Genomic DNA, 18,566 nt, shown 5'->3' with positions numbered 1-18,566 from the left:
ACAAGGAATGGCTAAGTTAAGGTCCTATCCACACAGGAACGTTACCTTCATAATCAGATTGTCAATCACTTTCTTGACAGTTACTATGGTACCCATTGTATGGTCATATCACCTCATACTTCGGTATGAGGTACATTATTAAAAAAAAACAATAAAAAAACTTAAAACTGTATTATGGAAAGCAGGAAGTGAACAAACAAAAATAAAATAAAATTTAAAAAAAATAATTAAAAAATAAAAATTATAAATAAATAAATAAATAAATAAATAAATAAATAAATAAAATAAAATAAAAATTTTTAAATAAAAAAAAATAACAAAAATAAAATGCAGGAAGTGAACAAATGTAACAGCTTTGCTTCTTCCTACTCCTTTTGGACATGTGGAACTAGGAACTGATTATGGGATGCACTCAATTGGAATCTGATGCATGTTCAAATGAAATAAAACCATTACCATTACCATTACCATTACCATTACCATTACCATTACCAGATTGGTGTACAAAAAAAGGCTAACATCCATTGGTGTAGTGATTATATAAGAACATTATACGTTTAAATCAAGTGCTCACACCAGCTTCTGATGATTTCTAATTGCAGAGCTGACCAGTAGAAACACACCCAAAAATATTTTTCTAATGAGAAACAGGCCTGTCATTACCTCCCATAGCAAATATTATCACGGAGATCCAAAATGAGCCGAGATGATGACATTATTAAGTTATGGAAATGATTGTGTGGGAACATGGAAATGGGATGGGAGGGATGGGATGGGAGGGCTCTAGGAGAAAGAAGATGAGATAGAATGATACCATGGGAACAAAAAGGAAGACTTGGCTTCATTGACACTGCAATCAGACTTAGTGCCTTAAATTGGTACAGTTTGGAGTCTATCTACAGTATATACCCACTATCTACAGTATATACCCTGGAGTCTATCTACAGTATATACCCTGGAGTCTATCTACAGTATATACCCACTATGTACAGTATATACCCTGGAGTCTATCTACAGTATATACCCACTATCTACAGTATATACCCTGGAGCCTATCTACAGTATATACCCACTATCTACAGTATATACCCTGGAGTCTATCTACAGTATATACCCACTATCTACAGTATATACCCTGGAGTCTATCTACAGTATATACCCACTATCTACAGTATATACCCTGGAGTCTATCTACAGTATATACCCACTATCTACAGTATATACCCTGGAGTCTATCTACAGTATATACCCACTATGTACAGTATATACCCTGGAGTCTATCTACAGTATATACCCACTATCTACAGTATATACCCTGGAGTCTATCTACAGTATATACCCACTATCTACAGTTTTTTTTACATTTCTGGGGATCGTATGTCAAGCATATCTCAAACAGGAAGTGATGTCAGTCAAATGTATTGTATGTCTTTAATGTTATTTTTCACATTTCTGGGGGTCGTATCTGAAACAGGAAGTGATGTCAGTCAAATGTATTGTATGTCTTTAATGTTATTTTTTTTACATTTCTGGGGATCGTATGTCAAGCATATCTGAAACAGGAAGTGATGCCTGTCAAATGTACTGCATGTCTTTAAATAAACACATCCCTTATCTCCGCAGTACCTGGGCTTGGTGGAGGTGGAGGAGTCCAGAGGGATGCACGTGTGTGAGGAGGCAGTGAAGAAGCTTAAAGTTGTGAGTATCTGAGACATACTGTACATGCCACAGTATTTACTCGTACTGCACAAAGGGACCTAATACTTGACAAAGATGATGCTGACTTCATATTTTTCTGATATTGTATGTTTAATCTCAGGCTGGAATTTGTTTTTGTTTCTGGTTTTGTGTTAGATCTGCAGGGGTACCTAATGTTGTGGCACACACAGCTTCTCTGCTGCAGTGCAGTGTTGTACTCCAGTCTGTACTCTACTGCACCTTATCAACTCACACTCAGACATTCAATACTCTGGAATTACCTTTGCTTCCTGTCCTTTTTCTGACACTTTTACAGTGCAACTTCCAACAGAGCACAAAATGAGATGGGTGAACGTTGTGTAGTCAACATCAGATTCAGATGATGTTCAAAAACAACAGATATGATATGATGATATATGTTTCTGCTGACAAGCAACCAGGATACATAATCATATCAAATCGCTACATTCGCTACATCTCCGTCAACCATTTGAAGTAGTTGACTCCAAAAAAAAAAACCAGCTGTCCTCTCATTAAATCCCCGTTCCACCTCCTCATTTAGCTCCTCTCAATGGGATTATGCAATAACTGGGTCTCTGTACTGGTGCATACTGGTACAAAGGCTGTATTTTTCTTTTCCATGACTCATTTTTATGGGGTGTATTTTACGGTCCAAGCAGGTTGAGTCGGGTCACGTGTGTTAAAAGTTCTATTTGGTACGTTCCCTTTGAGACAGGTGACTTTATATTCTAATAATAGCTTGTTGGTTACATCACCATGACGATGAGCTCACTAGTCAAGAGAAGTGAGACATGTAACTGTGATGCTGCGATGCTGCGATGCTGCGGATGATTCATTCCCCCCCCATGTTCTTTTGTCCCCACAGAGCGGGAAAAAGACAGTAAAGGCGGTATTGTGGGTTTCAGCGGATGGACTCAGAGTGGTTGATGATAAAACCAAGGTAAGAAAACACGTTGCCACGCTTAGATGGCTATTTCCCGACCAGTGTGCCATGGGGAATGGTCCAAATGCACTTCAATGGTCTGAAAATGATGATTTATTTATGACGGAGAACTTACGACCTGGGCTGCACGGCGCTCAAGTGGTTAGCGTGCAGGCCTCACAGCTAGGAGACTTGAGTTCAATTCCTCTGTGTGGAGTTTGCATGTTCTCCCTTGTCATGCGTGGGCTTGCATGCTAGGTTAATTAGCCACGAATGATTCAGTTGAGCTGGTTTCATAATTCATAATACACCTTTTGAGTGTTAAGTTGGTGTGTGATGAGTTTAGTGTTCTTTGTAAGAACACTAACACATTCCAAAAACATGCTAGGTTAATTAGCGACTCCAAATTGTCCATAGGTATGAATGTGAGTGTGAATGGTTGTTTGTCTATGTGTGCCCTGTGATTTGCTGGCCACCAGTCCAGGGTGTACCCCGCCTCTTGCCCGAAGACATCTGGGATAGGCTCCAGCACAACCGCGACCCTTGTGAGGATAAGCGGTAGAAAATGAATGATTCGGTTGAGCTGGTTTCATAATTATACCTTTTGAGTGTTAAGTTGGTGTGTGATGAGTTTAGTGTTCTTTGTAAGAACACTTACACAAAAACTTAGGACCTGTGTTGTTGATGGAGTGGCCCATGGGGGAGGGGGGGGTATATTGGCAGGCCCTTGTTACTTTGCCCTTTGCCCCCTTTGACATAACTTCCTGTTCTGGTTGCCATTACATATTATTATATATTATTTATATTGTTTTCTCTCTTTGAACTAGCCATGACCCATACAGGAAGTGTCTACAAATATTATTGCTATGATTAGGCTGTGCAGGTGTACCTAATGAAGTGCAAGTAGAGCGTAATTAATTCAACGGAGACATTTCCTGTCATTCCGTGCCCGTATCCCTAAGTCTTAGTCACGTGACGAGGCAAAGGAGCACAGACAAACTTGCACTTGAGGAATGTCTGGCGACTAAGAGGCCCTCCCAGGGTGAGTGCGGCTCACTGGGGGCTCTTTTGAAAGCGGATCAGACTAAAGAGCAGCAGGGAATAAAGGAGCCGCTGGGTTCAATGGAGAACTTCATTCTTTTTATATTGTCGGAAGGCCACACACACACACACAAGCTCAAGCTCACCCCCCCCCCCCCAGCACCACTTTAAAATATCCACACCACGGTTTGACCTCCCTATGCACTGTAAAAAAAAAAAAAAAAGACACTGATATGAACCAATATTTCATTTCTATACCTTGACAGAGTTCCTTGATGAACCAGCAAAACACAAATACACTGTACACAATACTACCTTTGTTTGTGTTGGTGATATTGTTTTGTCTTATGTAAGATTCTGTGATTATATGGGTGGAAAAAATGACTTATTGAATTGGTAACTGCTCTGGCGTTGAGAAGGGGTAGGATTTAATAGGCTTTGCTTCTTCCTGCTCCTTTTCAGACATGTGTAGTAATGAGGTGTTGTGTGTGTATATGTATGTATGTATATATATATGTGTGTGTGTGTGTATATATATGTGTGTGTGTATATATATATTTTTATATATTGTAAGTGTATTGTTTTGTAAGTGTATATGTGAGAAACATAATAATAATAATAATAAATAAATAAAATATTAATATAAAAAATAATATTAATATTATTTTGTAATTTTAATTTTAATTTTAATTTTAATTTTAATTTTAATTTTAATTTTAATTTTAATAAATAAAAATAAAAATAAAAATAAAATAACAAAATAAAAATAAAAATAAAAATAAAAATAAAAATAAAAATAAAAATAAAAATAAAAATAAAAATAAAAATAAAAATAAAAATAAAAATAAAAATTTTTAAAAATGAGCCATCAGAAAAAGAAGACTGATGTGACTCTTGGCATGTCATCTATGCACAGAAAAGGATTTGAACTTTCTTTTCCGAGCGTGCATCATGAAGGTCAAGGTCAAAAAATTTTTATTTTTATTTTTATTTTTATTTTTATTTTTATTTTTATTTTTATTTTTATTTTTATTTTTATTTTTATTTTTATTTTTAAAATAAATTTTTATTTTAAAATAAAAAAAAATAAAATTTTTATTTTTATTTTTATTTTTATTTTTATTTTTATTTTTATTTTTATTTTTATTTTTATTTTTATTTTTATTTTTATTTTTATTTTTATTTTTATTTTTATTAATACTAATGTAACATAGTATGCATTTCTGAAATAAATTAAGAAAGAAGAAGATATTCTAGTGTGACACTCATGTGTACTCAAGTGTACTCATTTCACCCGAAGCAATTCATCTAAAAAAAAACCTCAACAGCAGTGGTTTTATATGAAAAATGGCAGTGTCTTCATGACCTTTCCTTTTGTTGGTCTCCACCAATGACGAAGCGGTGACACGCTCGACTCTGAATGGACGGCACGGCGCATCTGTGCCGGACGTGACCTTCATGATGCACGCTCGGAAAAGAAAGTTCAAATCCTTTTCTGTGCATAGATGACATGCCAAGAGTCACATCAGTCTTCTTTTTCTGATGGCTCATTTTTATACACACACACACACACACATGTACGCACACACACACACACACACACAGAAGAATCCATTTTTCCTGCATTTGACCCAGCCCTCATCGGCCCCTCTTAAATCGTAACCATTCATCATGACAATATGGGGAGGTGTGTCCTGATAATACGAGGTGACACGCTGAATCAAGCAAAGATCACATGACCAGTGGTCTCTCTGAAAGGACGACACTCCGCTCTGCCTTTCACCTTGGTACCAGCGCTTCCCTCCATTCACCAATTTGCTGCAATGAATGGCCTCCTCTTGTCTCTCCTGTCCTCGTCCACCCCTCTCTTTGTTTTCACAAGAGAGAAAGGATGTGTGTGTGTCTGTGTGTGTGTGAGTGTGTGTGTTCTTTTGTGTCTTTATATGCCTCTCAGCTCTCGGGTTTGCTTCTCATTTAGTTTTTGAAGAGTGAAAGAGGTGATGCCCCCCCTCCAATTTGCCTTTATAGACGCTAAGACGGGCTGAATGAAGCTTTCATAGAAGGCAAGGCAAGTAGTGCAAACACCCGAGAGATCTAAGAGGGTCTCGTGTCGATACTTTTGGTAGCATTCTCTTCTGTTGGATGCGCCGAAAAGTGTTTCGTGGCGTGGAAATTAGGGATGGGTTCGTTTAAATCCCTTATCAGTATCGGGTTCCGATACCAATGTAAGTCAACAAACACAAACAAAAAAAACACGTCTAAAAACTTCAAGGTAGGGCTTAACAAGAAGAAACTGATGTTTGGGTTGGTCACGTGTTCAGACAGTCTCAAGTTATTGTTTTTTTTAATGCACAAGATTAGACACATGCAATCCATAAAATGATATGTAAATGTTACACTTAAGGGGGGAAAGTGGGCTAATAAATTGACAATAAAAGCACAAATACTGCAGAATGACACAGCACTCTACAAGAAGCAATGATGTCTGTAAAATTAAATAATAATAAAAATGTCAAAATTGTTACAACTATAATGATGAAAATGCTAATATTAATGATGATTATAATAATGGTGATAATAATATTAAAAAATAAAAAAATAATGCTAAAGATTATAACAATAATGATAATGAGAATAACAATAACAATATTACAATGACAATAATAACAGGGGAAAACAAGACAGTGTCATGAACATGATTATATCTTGCAAAAAGGGGTCGGCATTTATAAGCTTTTGCTTCAGCCTACTCCTTTTGGGCTTGTCATCAGATACTTGAATACAAATGTAAATAATGGAAAGTTATATTTTGATTGATGTAAGAAATGCACTGTAATGTTTCATATATTTGCTTGAAAAAAAAAAGTCACATAGTGGAAATGTCCTATACTATAAACTTTGACTCTAATCATGTCTATATTTGTTTCTATATTTGTTTCAATTCATCTACACCAGGGGTCTCAAACACGCGGCCCGCAGGACACTAGTTTCAGGCTCCCGCCTTGATATGAAAGTTTAATGTTAGTGCGGCCCACGCAAGTTTGATATGGATGCTGTATGGTATCATGTACCCAGAAAAAATTATTACGTTTGATTCATGTTCATGTTAAAGGTTAAATAACTGTTAATAGTTATCCTCCCTATCCGTGTGGAAGTGGTAAGTTTTTGGCTATTTAAGTTGAAAGGAAATAACTTGAAGGCTACCGTTTAGGTCGCTAGCTCTCTAGTTTGCGAGTTAGCATGTGTCTCAAGACCCTGCAGTTGCGCAATATGTTGTAAATAAAAAGAGTATAAATGTGACTATAGTCGTGTTTTGTCATGTCTACAGGGCTCTAATAATGCTTTGTTCATTTTAATCTGAAAAAAATCATTTGTCTACCCACCAACTATATGTGCTTTCTTAAGTTTTTATTATTATTATTATATTTATTTATTACTGATTGATTGATTTTCTTTATTCTTGATTTGTTTATTTTTCATCTTATTTTGTGTAGAAAAAAAGTAAGATATTTGTAATGATGTTTTATCAGAGCTTTTCTTGGAACCAAAGTGAAGTTTTTTACATTTTTGTTGTTTTTTTTGGGAAAACCAGTTTCACCCAGACCCTAGCTCTAGTGGCCCCCAAGTAAATTGAGTTTGAGACCCCTGCCCTACACTAATAGGATAACAGATAACATATAGGTTCTACTTTACTATGTGTGAAATCTGTCTTATTTATTCCATCCAGGACCTCATAGTGGACCAGACCATAGAGAAGGTGTCCTTTTGTGCTCCTGATCGAAACTACGACAAGGCTTTCTCCTACATCTGCCGAGACGGGACCACCAGACGATGGATGTGCCACTGCTTCATGGCTCTCAAAGACTCGGTGAGGGGACCTGATATGTACACTACAATATTCTACACTCTTCTGTCGTATTGTATGGGCCCTGTCGTTGTCGACATACATGGTTGGCGGCTAACGTCGACATAAAATATGGGTCTGTTTATGTCGACATTGGTAGTATTGTTAAGCAGCATGAAAGGACAGGACGGTACACTGATATCACCGATATCACCGATATCACCGATATCACCGATATCACCGATATCACCGATATCACCGATATCACCGATATCACCGATATCACCGATATCACCGATATCACCGATATCATTATCAGTAGGAAAAACAATACTGATTTGATCTAATTTGTCTTTGTTAATATTGTTAACTATGCTAACTATTAACATAGCTAATGTAAACAATTGGATTGGCCTAAAACAGCGTTAGGGCTGCACGGCGTGCAAGTGGTTAACTCGCAGGCCTCACAGCTAGGAGACCAGAGTTCAATTCCACTCTCGGCCATCTCTGTGTGGAGTTTGGATGTTCTCCCCGTATATGGGTGGCTCCCCCCCCCCCCATTCCAAAAACATGTTAGCTTCATTGGCCACTCCAAATTGTCCATAGGTATGAATGTGAGTGTGAATGGTTGTTTGTCTATATGTGCCCTGTGATTGGCTGGCCACCAGTCCAGGGTGGACCCCCGCCTCTCGCCTGAAGACAACTGGGATAGGATCCCTGTTGTGTTGTATTGTAAGTAGAAGTATCAATCAATCAATCAATCAATCTGATGACCAGTTGAAGACACAGTCGCCACATCGTGGATTGTTTAAATCCTTTTTGCTTTGTATTTCTTTCCTACCAGGGAGAGCGACTGAGCCACGCGGTCGGCTGTGCCTTTGCCGCCTGTTTGGAGAGGAAACAGCGTCGGGAGAAGGAGTGCGGCGTGACGGCGTCTTTCGACGCCACTCGGACATCTTTTGTACGCGAGGGTTCCTTCCGTACGAACTCTTCCTGCAGCCAACAGGGTAGCACCGCCGGTGAACGCGACGACAAACTGCAGGATAAGAATAAAGGTGAGACTCATAAACCATTGTATGTATAAATGTATATATAGAAATGTATAAATAATGTACTTTTAAAAACACTCATTAGACTTTATGGAAGGATGGCAGAGACAAGCACAGAGAACTCAAACACGTCATTGTTTCTTCAGGGTTACGGTGCGGACTGCAGCACCATGTGACATTTCGCTGCATTTTATTGGCCAACCAGCACTGATAATGATGTCCAGCTTACATTAAAGATGTTACACAGGCTGTATAATGGTAATGGTAATGGTAATGGTAATGGTAATGGTAATGGTAATGGTAATGGTAATGGTAATGGTAATGGTTTTATTTCATTTGAACATGCATCAGATTCCAATTGAGTGCATCCCATAATCAGTTCCCAGTTCCACATGTCCAAAAGGAGTAGGAAGAAGCAAAGCTTATTAAATCCTACCCCTCCTCCATCTGGTACTTTTACAATCAGTAACTGTTACATTTGTTCACTTCCTGCTTTCCTAATATAGTTTTTATTTTTATTTTCATTTTCATTTTCATTTTCATTTTCATTTTCATTTTCATTTTCATTTTTATTTTTATTTTTATTTTTATTTTTATTTTTATTTTTATTTTCACAGTTCCACATGTCCAAAAGGAGTAGGAAGAAGCAAAGCTTATTAAATCCTACCCCTCCATCTGGTACTTTCACAATCAGTAACTGTTACATTTGTTCACTTCCTGCTTTCCATAATACAGTTTAAGGTTTTTTTTTGTTTTTTTTGTTTTTTTAAATAATGTACCAAAGTACTGGGTGATATGAGCATCCAATGCCATAATGGGTACCATAGTAAGTGTCAATATAGTGATATATATAGCACATCATGACTGGTTCAATCAAGACTCTTATAATGTAAGAGAATATATAAAGTTATGGTTATTGAATAAATGTTTCTGCAAATATCATACTGGTGACATGCGGCATTCACCACAGAAAGTAGGTCCAACTTGTACTTTTAATCGGGAGGGGAAAAACAAATCTTAGTGAAATCTTAGTTTTCTGCTCGATTTGATCAGGAATTGGGCAAATTCATCACGGCTCTGCATCAGCTGACCGCATGTCACTAGCCACGTTTACAAGTTTTTACGAGTTTTTCTCTGTCCGAATGACCTTTCCGAAAGCAATGGTATCCATGGAAAGGAATATTCCAATGGCGTGTCTACATGTGGCGCTATAATCAACCAGAATAGTCAATGGGGCATGCCCAGTAAAACGTAAACACCAACATTACGTGATAACGACTTCCTCCAGTTTTTCTTCCACTTGTTGGAATAACTCCATATTGCCAGTTTTTCCTTCGTCCAGAATCAAAAACAAACTTTCCTTAGCAGTCCAGTGCCGATTGCCGGCCTCCATTTTTTTAAATGGAAGAACATCCGGAGCTGCGTGTTACGTCATATCTCAGCATTCGCTGAAAGAACGCACCCGGGAACAGGAAAAGTTCAATCTTGCTAATATTTTATAATTTTTTATATAGATATATATTTTCTTTTTGAATAAAACTTGACTTGTGAATGGCGTATAGAAGGGTTTAGATTCTGTTCCACAGATGGCGCTAATGCACACCAAAGCTGCTTGCCAACCGCTAATAAACAACAGAAGAAGAAAAACAACAAAAGTCTGACAACTTTCCGATTGAGCGGATCCAAGATATCTCAATCGGATTGGGGAAAGGAATATTCCACCCCTGGGAATCCGATTATATATTCATTCGGATTGGTACTTTTCTTTCGGAATGAGGTTACATTCTTTCCGTTTGAGCAAATAACCCGAATGGAATTGGAATATTTGGGTCCATGTAAACGTGGCTAATGTTGTGGTTGTAGTTTGTCGGGATGCAGATCTCTCACGTTCGGAATTTCTCATATTTACACCCTCCATATTTTGTTAAAGCTAAATCTCCGCCCTCCTTCCTCCAGACCAGTCTTCCGTTCATGCCGCCCTGCCGCCCGGTACCGCTTCTCCGCCCGAGGGTGCGGCGTCACCCATGGAACGACCAGAACCTGGCGGGCCTCACGCCATCCCTCGCCGCCACGCGCCCATCGAACAACTTGTGCGTCAAGGCTCATTCCGGGGATTCCCAGCTCTCAGTCAGAAAAACTCCCCCTTCAAGAGGCAGCTGTCACTCCGTCTCAATGACCTGCCGTCCACCCTGCAACGCAAGACCGACTTTGACTTTGAGGCCAAGAACTCTGGTCAGTTGGAAAGTTTGGTTTGTCTTCTTTTTTTTGCCATTAAATTCCCGTTTTTAATATCAGCCATAGTAGAAATGTGCTTAGGGTTAGGAATCTTGGGTTTAAGGGTTAGGGTTAGGGTTAGGGTTAGGGTTAGGGTTAGGGTTAGGGTTAGGGTTAGGGTTAGGGTTAGGGTTAGGGTTAGGGTTAGGATACTCCGGTTGTTGTCCATAGGTATGAATGTGAGTGTGAATGGTTGTTTGTCTATATGTGCCCTGTGATTGGCTGACAACCAGTCCAGGGTGTACCCCGCCTCTCGGCCAAAGACAGCTGGGATAGGCTCCAGCACCCACGCGACCGTTGTGAAGATTAGCGTTAGAAAATGAATGAATGATTGATGGTTTGAGGCTGTCACTTGGCAACTTGAAGTTTCCATAGGTATGACTGTGAGTGTGAATGGTTGTTTGTCTATATGTGCCCTGTGATTGGCTGGCCACCAGTCCAGGGTGTACCCCGCCTCTCGGCCGAAGACAGCTGGGATAGGCTCCAGCACCCCCGCTGGAGCGGCAGAAAATTAATGAATGAATAAATGATTCTTAGGCGGCACGGTGGTCGAGTGGTTAGCATGCAGACCTCACAGCTAGGAGACCAGGGTTCAATTCCACCCTTTCTCCGGGTACTCCGGTTTCCTCCCACGCTAGGTTAATTGGCCACTCCAAATTGTCCATAGGTATGAATGTGAGTGTGAATGGTTGTTTGTCTAAATGTGCCCTGGGATTGGCTGGCCACCAGTCCAGGGTGGACCCCGCCTCTCACCCAAAAAACCGCTGGGACCCCGCGACCCTCGTGAGGAAAAAGCGGTAGAAAATGAATGATTAAATGATTCTTCCGTGTGTCCAACCCTCCCTATTTCACACCGAACCTCACCCAACACTCTTCCGTGAATTCAATCTCTGCTCTCCGCCCCCCTTTTTGTGTCCCTTTCTTGCCAGTGCTAGAGATGGACATGGCTTTGGCAGGCGAGGGGGACATCAATGCCCTGTGTTGTCAGATCAACACCTCCTTCACGAAGCCTTCCGACGATCCATTCTCCAATCCCTGTTCCTCTGCGGGTGGCCTGCCGACCTGCGTTGCGCCCGCAGCCTTGCCCCCGCCGCCAGCATCGATGCAGGGTAACGAGGAATCATCACATCCCGCTTAGTAGACTTCTGCTCTGAATGCCTCACTTTGTTTCTTCAGCTGCATCATCCTGGGTTCAGCCAGACGCTCCTCTTCATTCTCCTCCTCCCGTCGCCGTGGCGATGCAGAGTGGGCACAAACGTACTCCATCCGAGGCAGAAAGATGGCTGGAAGAGGTCTCCAAGGCGGTCAAGGCTCAGCAGACGCCCCCGCCGGGCCCTGCCATCCCCACCATTCCGGGGCCGCCGTCTGTATCAAGTCAGCAGATGTCCAGTCAGGCCCCGGCGTCCAGTATGTCCGTGTCCAAACCCCTCGTCGCAGGCCCCTCTCCAATGCCGCTTCCACCTATCTCCATATCATCTGTCCCCCTGATACCGGGCCCTCCCATTTCCAGCCCACCGATGTCCCTGCCTTCCATGTCCATCCCCACAATGTCTGGTCCAAGTATGTCCGGAGCCCCCATGATGCAGCCCTCTCTCCCTGGGCCCCGGGGCTCCCTCCCAAGCGCCATGCAGGCCTTTCCTTTGGCCTTCGATGCAACCCCGGCTCCTGTCGGGATGTACGCCAGTCAGCCCGTCCAACCGGCTTTCGTTCCCATGCAAACATACATGCCGGGTTTGGCTAGCAGCATGACCTACCCGACCGTCAGCGTACCCGTGGTGGGCATCACTCCATCTCAAATGGTGGCCAACGTCTTCTGCACGGCCACAGGCTCATCCGGCGCTGGAGGTGCCATTGGCTGCGGAGTTGGGGGCCCTAAAGTGGGAACCCATCATTCTTACTCAGGAGCACCCGGTGCGGTTGGACCCACGGGTGGTTTTTGCACGCCGTTCTCCTCCACTCCTCCGCTTTCAACAGCCATCAACGGCCTCCCACCACACAGCGGCACCCCGGCCGCCCTTCCCAACGGGACCTCCAACAGCGGCAGAAGCGGCAGCGTCGGTAGCTGGCCGCCAGAGGGAAGCCAGTTGACCGCCCCCGTGGCCGGTACTTCCAAAGACGACGACCGTTTCGAGGCCAAGTGGGCCGCGCTTGAGACCAAACCAGCGGCCCAGGCGCCCGGAAGCAAGACTTCTGCAACAGCACCAGCGGCGGCGCCCAACCCTTTTTCCAACAACCTGCAAAAGACGTTTGAGATCGAGCTCTAAGATGAGGGCCCCGCAGTCACAAAAGGAGAACTTGCTCCAGCTTCTCTCCTTTAGCTCTCGAATGTGGTCTCGTGTCGGAGCGGCGACGCCCAGCAGCCTCTTGGTGGAGCATCTCAACCATAATGGTCTTGCTTTCTTCAGACTTCACCAAGAGCTTTACAGACTGCTGGGCTGACTTTTGGAGGGCATCTCTAAGTGATCATGTGATGATCGAAACCCCGCCCCCTCACCTTCTTTCTTGCATTCATATCTGCACTCCGGCTTTGCTTCAGCAGCTGCAAGTCCCTCCACGTTTGAAAAGTGTTCCACTCGGACGCATTCCGATCTCACGATTCCGATTTCTTCAGGAATGACGTGAAGAAACCGAAGCGTTCTTGGACTGACCGGATTCCAGATTGTTGCTCGTCTCGGAAACACCTAATTATATGTTCCCTCGAGGACTCGCTGACTTATTGCCAAAAGTATTTTATTTATTGTACTTTATTTTCATGTTGACAAGTTATATTTACTTCAAATCCAAGATATTTTTATCCTATATATTTATTTAAGTTGAACTCTTGATAAAAAGACCAGGAAAACAAACAGTACCGCAGACATCAAATACAGCGGAACCTGTTTATGTTGACCGCCCGTCTTAGTTGACCATCGGGTCCTGGTCCAACGTGTCATTATTCTTACTATAAAGTACTCAATGAGGTGTCGACATGGTGTAGTATTGTTAACTCAAAATGGAAAATGTGGGTGGAAACTAACATTTCAAAAACTGCCGTTCAGTCCTCGTCTTTGGTAAGCAGATGGTTATGTCAACAACCGCTTATGTCAAGACTTAGACGGGTTCCACTGTAGTTGATCCGGTTTAAATAAGAAAGTCTAGGATTTGTGGGTGTGGAGTCATGGACCGAATCCCCAGGGCTGCAACGTATTTTGTGTACATAGCGGCGTACTGCTTCCACTGTCAGCTTTCACATGTACAGCGTCCACTTTTGCTCCTCCGCACAAACCAGTACAAGTTAGCTTTAGCTCCGGCGGCCATTTCTGTCAGAGTATCCAACACAAGGACTACAAATATGACGCACTACCTTCCAAAAACAGGGTATCCAGGCTAATCAAGAGTCGAGTTGCAGCGGTTCTACACGGGAACGAGCGACAAAAAGCATCGTGTATGTGAACGAGTTGAAGGAGAACAAGTACGTCGTTAGAAAGAATAACAGCCGAGCGATGAGAGGAGAAAAGAGTGAAAATGTGAACGACGAAATCGTGTTAGTCCGCTCTTAAAACTTATTTATAACTTCATCTTATTGTTCGACATTTACATTCTGATAATCAACAGTGGAGCCCGTTTATGTCAACTAACCGCATCGTTGACCAACTTAAGTCCGGTCCACTGTATTCTCATTACTACGAAAAAAGCGCCCGCTAAACCCAAAGGGGACCTATTATGCTTTTTCCACTTTTCTGACCCATTAATGTCGTTAGCATGTTCTATTCTCGATGCTAAAGTTTCAGATAATTAAGTTTGCGCAATTTGAAGTGAGCCCTAAAAGAAGTTTGGGATGGCTGAAAATGCTCTGTTTCAGAAGGCGTGGTGAAGCTGCCCCTATGTGATGTCACAGAGGGGCGGACTTCCTTATATGGGCATGGCTGTAAGTCAGATAAAATCCCATTTTAAAAAGATACATCGCCGTTTGTTATCAACTCCTATATCGTTCACAGCTTGCGACACAAACCGGAAGTCCTTTTAAGCACTGGTGAGTATGACCAACCACAGCGGAGTAGGCGTGTCTGTAGGCGGACCGTGGGTGGAATACGTTAAAACAGACCATTATTGCAGGAACCACAAAATCCAAAGAAATACAGCTGAATAGGTGCAGATTCTGGAAGCACTATAAAGCTTTCTGTGATGGTTATGTAACTGTGTGTAGCTTGCTCTATAGGAGTCCACAAATCAATACAAAGTGCTGAAGATTAGCTTAATAGGTCCCCTTTATGGCCTAAAGGAGTCAATTCTGTGCAAAATTGGTCAGTTTATGTCGACGTTTGTTGTAGTATTACTAAATGTTTTTGCCAAAGCAGATTTACGGTTATGGTATAGGACCAAAGGCGTCCATCTTCCTTTCTGCTCACAAAATGAATTTAAATTTTGCACAAAGGGAGGAAAACCAGGTCAAAAATGTCACACCAAGTTAGGTTGACAGCCGCTTATGTCAACTTGAGTCAAGGATGTGGACTTAAACGGGCTCCACCGTCGTACCTGGAACCGCGGTATGCTAGGAAAATGTTTCTAGGTGCTACGTATGATTTTAAGTCCCTGGGTGGTCAAAAGTATGAAAAGTCACTGACAGTGTTTGCTACTTGTTTACTGCTTACGCTAATAAATGTGGCAGAGGTCCTATCTGATAGGCTGCCTTCTCAAAAAAAAAAAAAAAAACTCCATGCCTAGAACTCCCCAAATATCTGTTTCTTTCTTGACAAATCATGTTTGTTCCAAAAAACCCTCCAAACAGGATGAGATTTGATATTCACGGATAATAGGTTCTTTCCCTGGACTCTTTGTCTCAATGATATTTCGATGAATTGCGAATTCGAAGCAAACTAAATGACCTCATGAACTTGATTGTAAAACTTAGTTTAGTGAAAGTAACAAAGCAAACCGGTGGAAGTTTATTTTTAATCTTTATTTACAGAATTTTTGTATTTAAACCTACATATTTGTTTTGTAATTACATTGTACAAAAGATAAATAAAGTAATATAATACGACTGCGCAGGTCTTGTCTTTTTATATCCCTTAACAGCAATTGATGATTAATTGATTATCCGCAACCATTTGATTGTTTTTAACATGTAAATTAAAATTTTTCTGATTTCAGCCTTTTAAATGTATTTTTTTGGCATAGATTATGTGATTTACTAATTAAAATAACGTTTTTGCTTGGTTGTTTTGCTAAACCGACCAGCTACCATTTTGGTATGCATGGAAATAAATGCGCTGATGCAATCACTTTTTGCAGTCCCAGTTCACTTGGATCGGGACTAAGAGGAGCATCGACTAGCGATGCCCAGCGAATGGAGCTGGTCCTGCGGGAACAATTGGCCGAGATCCATTTTCAGCCCACGGCTTGTTTTCTAGTGCATATTGTAAAAATGAATGAATAGTCATTTCTATTCATTTTTGGCTCAAACAGGATGTAACCAGTGGTGTGTTTGGGTCAAACGGGCTGAGCTGTGCTGCCGATGCAGCTTGGCTCGCTGATGGAACGAGACAGGGCCCCCTTTCTTCCTTGGGGGGCCGTGAGAAATGGAGCAAATGCACACACACACACACACACACACACACACACTGAACTCTTGCGCTATGGCAGCAGTACAGCTATTGTCCTCTGATCCAAAGACAGAGCGAGTATGTGTGTGTGTGTTTCTGATGAATCAAGTCCAGTGAAGGCAACGCATCATCGCCTCTATTACCTTGATGATGACGCTGTATATTTCTAGCATGAAAGCGCCAACATTGTATCGATACAGCAAAAATGCATTATATTGTATGCGCCTTAGCACACTGCAGCCACAACAATCCAAAATATCCAACAATAATGCCTGTACTGTAGTAGTGCTAGTAGTACTGTAATGTGTCCTATTCAATATATTTATACATCCCCTAATCTGGTTTAATGGTAAGTATAATGGTTGTCATGATCATTTCCGTTGCCGCCATGTTTCTGATGCACGGTGCATAACACTGTGGGTTACAGATGGATTGCCTACATCGGCGGTGGCGAGTGTTGGGGGTTAGGCTCTGTTGCTATGGCGACACATCAAAAACTAATTCATAACATCTGGAAAGTGCTGTTGTGTGCAAAAATGTACTCCCATACATATCAATTACAGCGCCTTGGGCAATGATAGCAGCTGCAAACACAATATCGTCCTTCTGGATGCCCAAGGGCCTGCACAATGGTGCAGTGGGTAGCACAGTCGCCCTGCAGCGAGAAGGTTGTGGGTATGAATACTGTATGGAAGCAGTGGGTGTGTAATATAACATGCATTTACTATAGAAATATTTAGCTCTTTTTTGTGGTGAATTGCAATACATGAAACGTTAGCAATGTCATTGACCGTTGTGGAGACACAGGAAAAAGTAATTACAGTGATGAATTGCAAGCGCTTGCTAATGATTAGTGCAGCTGCTTTGCCATTGTCATAGTCCACAACTGTTTGCAGCAGCAAATACCAGCAGAAAATGTCAACAATATTATGTCACTTTAATATGTATTGCGTAAAATATGTATTTTCGTGGTTTTCGTTACATGACTTCCGTAAAAAAAATCGCCACATGCCGATAAAAGCAGCGACCCTTTTCGTACATGGTAGTGTCTTGACCTAATTATCATCTTTGGCGGTTTTGGCCTCCACTTCCTTTAAAACAATCATGTCCGCCTTGTGGAAGCTACTGCTAACAACAGCCAGGAGATACATAGCGGGGCTAGCACGTTGAAAAAGCTTTAATATGCCTTTGAAGAACACTTGACGGAGTATGGTGAGTTTTTCGAAGCTCGCGGTCACGGCAGCTAACGCGGCCATTGGCTAACACTCACTTGTACGTGTGTTAGCAGACGGCTAAGCTAATAACCATAACCCGGAAGTGCCGCACAAGACACCGGATTCGACGAAATGTGCTTAAAGAAGGCGTCTCATCCTCATGTTTCATGAGTGATATGTGTTGTCTTCAAAACGTGCGTAAAATATTATTGTAATGACCCTTAGGCGTAGTATGTGTTGTAATTGCACATGTGTTGCAATGGAGAGATAGATATGTTCCGGGGTTGGGAAGGAAAAGGGGTGACGGACAGGAAGTGAGGCAGAAACCGGTTGTTGTTCCGCCCGTCTGGTCTGGTGTTTGGCTGAGCGTTACATTATGTGTTACATTGTTTTTGTCTAATTCGGGGTCCCATGACAAAATTCACGTTAGAACCCACTCTTCCTTAAAAATGACTACTTTTATTAGTTACTACCTTGTTTTGGGCCCCATTGGCAGTCAAGGGACCTTTGAATTATCCTAACTTTTCCCATTTATAAGGCACCCCTGACCAATAGCGCTCATCCATTCATTTATTTTCTATGCCGCTTATCCTCAATAGCACTCATTAATTATATGTTCTTATTCATTGCTGTGTGTGAAATCCTACTAAAATACAACCACTTTGTACACTTCGCAGTCCCAAATATTGTAAAACATCTTCATAAAAAGTCCCAGCAGTCCCGACAATTAACAGTAGTTGGTCTCCCTTTCTCAGCTTACGGAAAGCGCTCTGTTCCTCTACCGCCCCCTTGTGTACATATGGGGCATTACAAGAATAACCCAACAAACAATAGGGTTTGATATTTGGTATAGCAATGTATTTTTGCAGAATAAACAAACCGCGGTTAATAGTTTCTGCATTTCTTTGAGTGTATTTT

General features: G+C 41.6%; 1 protein-coding gene across 2 annotated transcripts in view; it reads left to right on the top strand.

The window, feature by feature from the left end:
* Window positions 1–13,805, top strand: part of numbl (NUMB like endocytic adaptor protein) — a 64,860-nt gene extending 51,055 nt beyond the window's left edge. For both annotated transcript variants that reach the window (XM_058080817.2, XM_058080816.2), the window contains exons 3-9: window positions 1,624–1,698; window positions 2,585–2,659; window positions 7,410–7,550; window positions 8,371–8,581; window positions 10,532–10,807; window positions 11,779–11,958; window positions 12,026–13,805. In XM_058080817.2, coding sequence (XP_057936800.2) covers window positions 1,624–1,698; window positions 2,585–2,659; window positions 7,410–7,550; window positions 8,371–8,581; window positions 10,532–10,807; window positions 11,779–11,958; window positions 12,026–13,113 — 2,046 coding nt within the window. In that variant the 3' untranslated portion in view covers window positions 13,114–13,805. The remainder of the gene's footprint in view (window positions 1–1,623; window positions 1,699–2,584; window positions 2,660–7,409; window positions 7,551–8,370; window positions 8,582–10,531; window positions 10,808–11,778; window positions 11,959–12,025) is intronic.
* The last annotated feature ends 4,761 nt before the right edge of the window (window positions 13,806–18,566 follow it).

The sequence above is a fragment of the Doryrhamphus excisus genome, linkage group LG8 (genome assembly GCF_037039965.1).
Source record: "Doryrhamphus excisus strain RoL-2023G ecotype Guam linkage group LG8, RoL_Dexc_Guam_v1.1, whole genome shotgun sequence".
Lineage (NCBI taxonomy): Eukaryota > Metazoa > Chordata > Actinopteri > Syngnathiformes > Syngnathidae > Doryrhamphus > Doryrhamphus excisus.
This window is presented reverse-complemented; position numbering and strand designations above follow the sequence as displayed.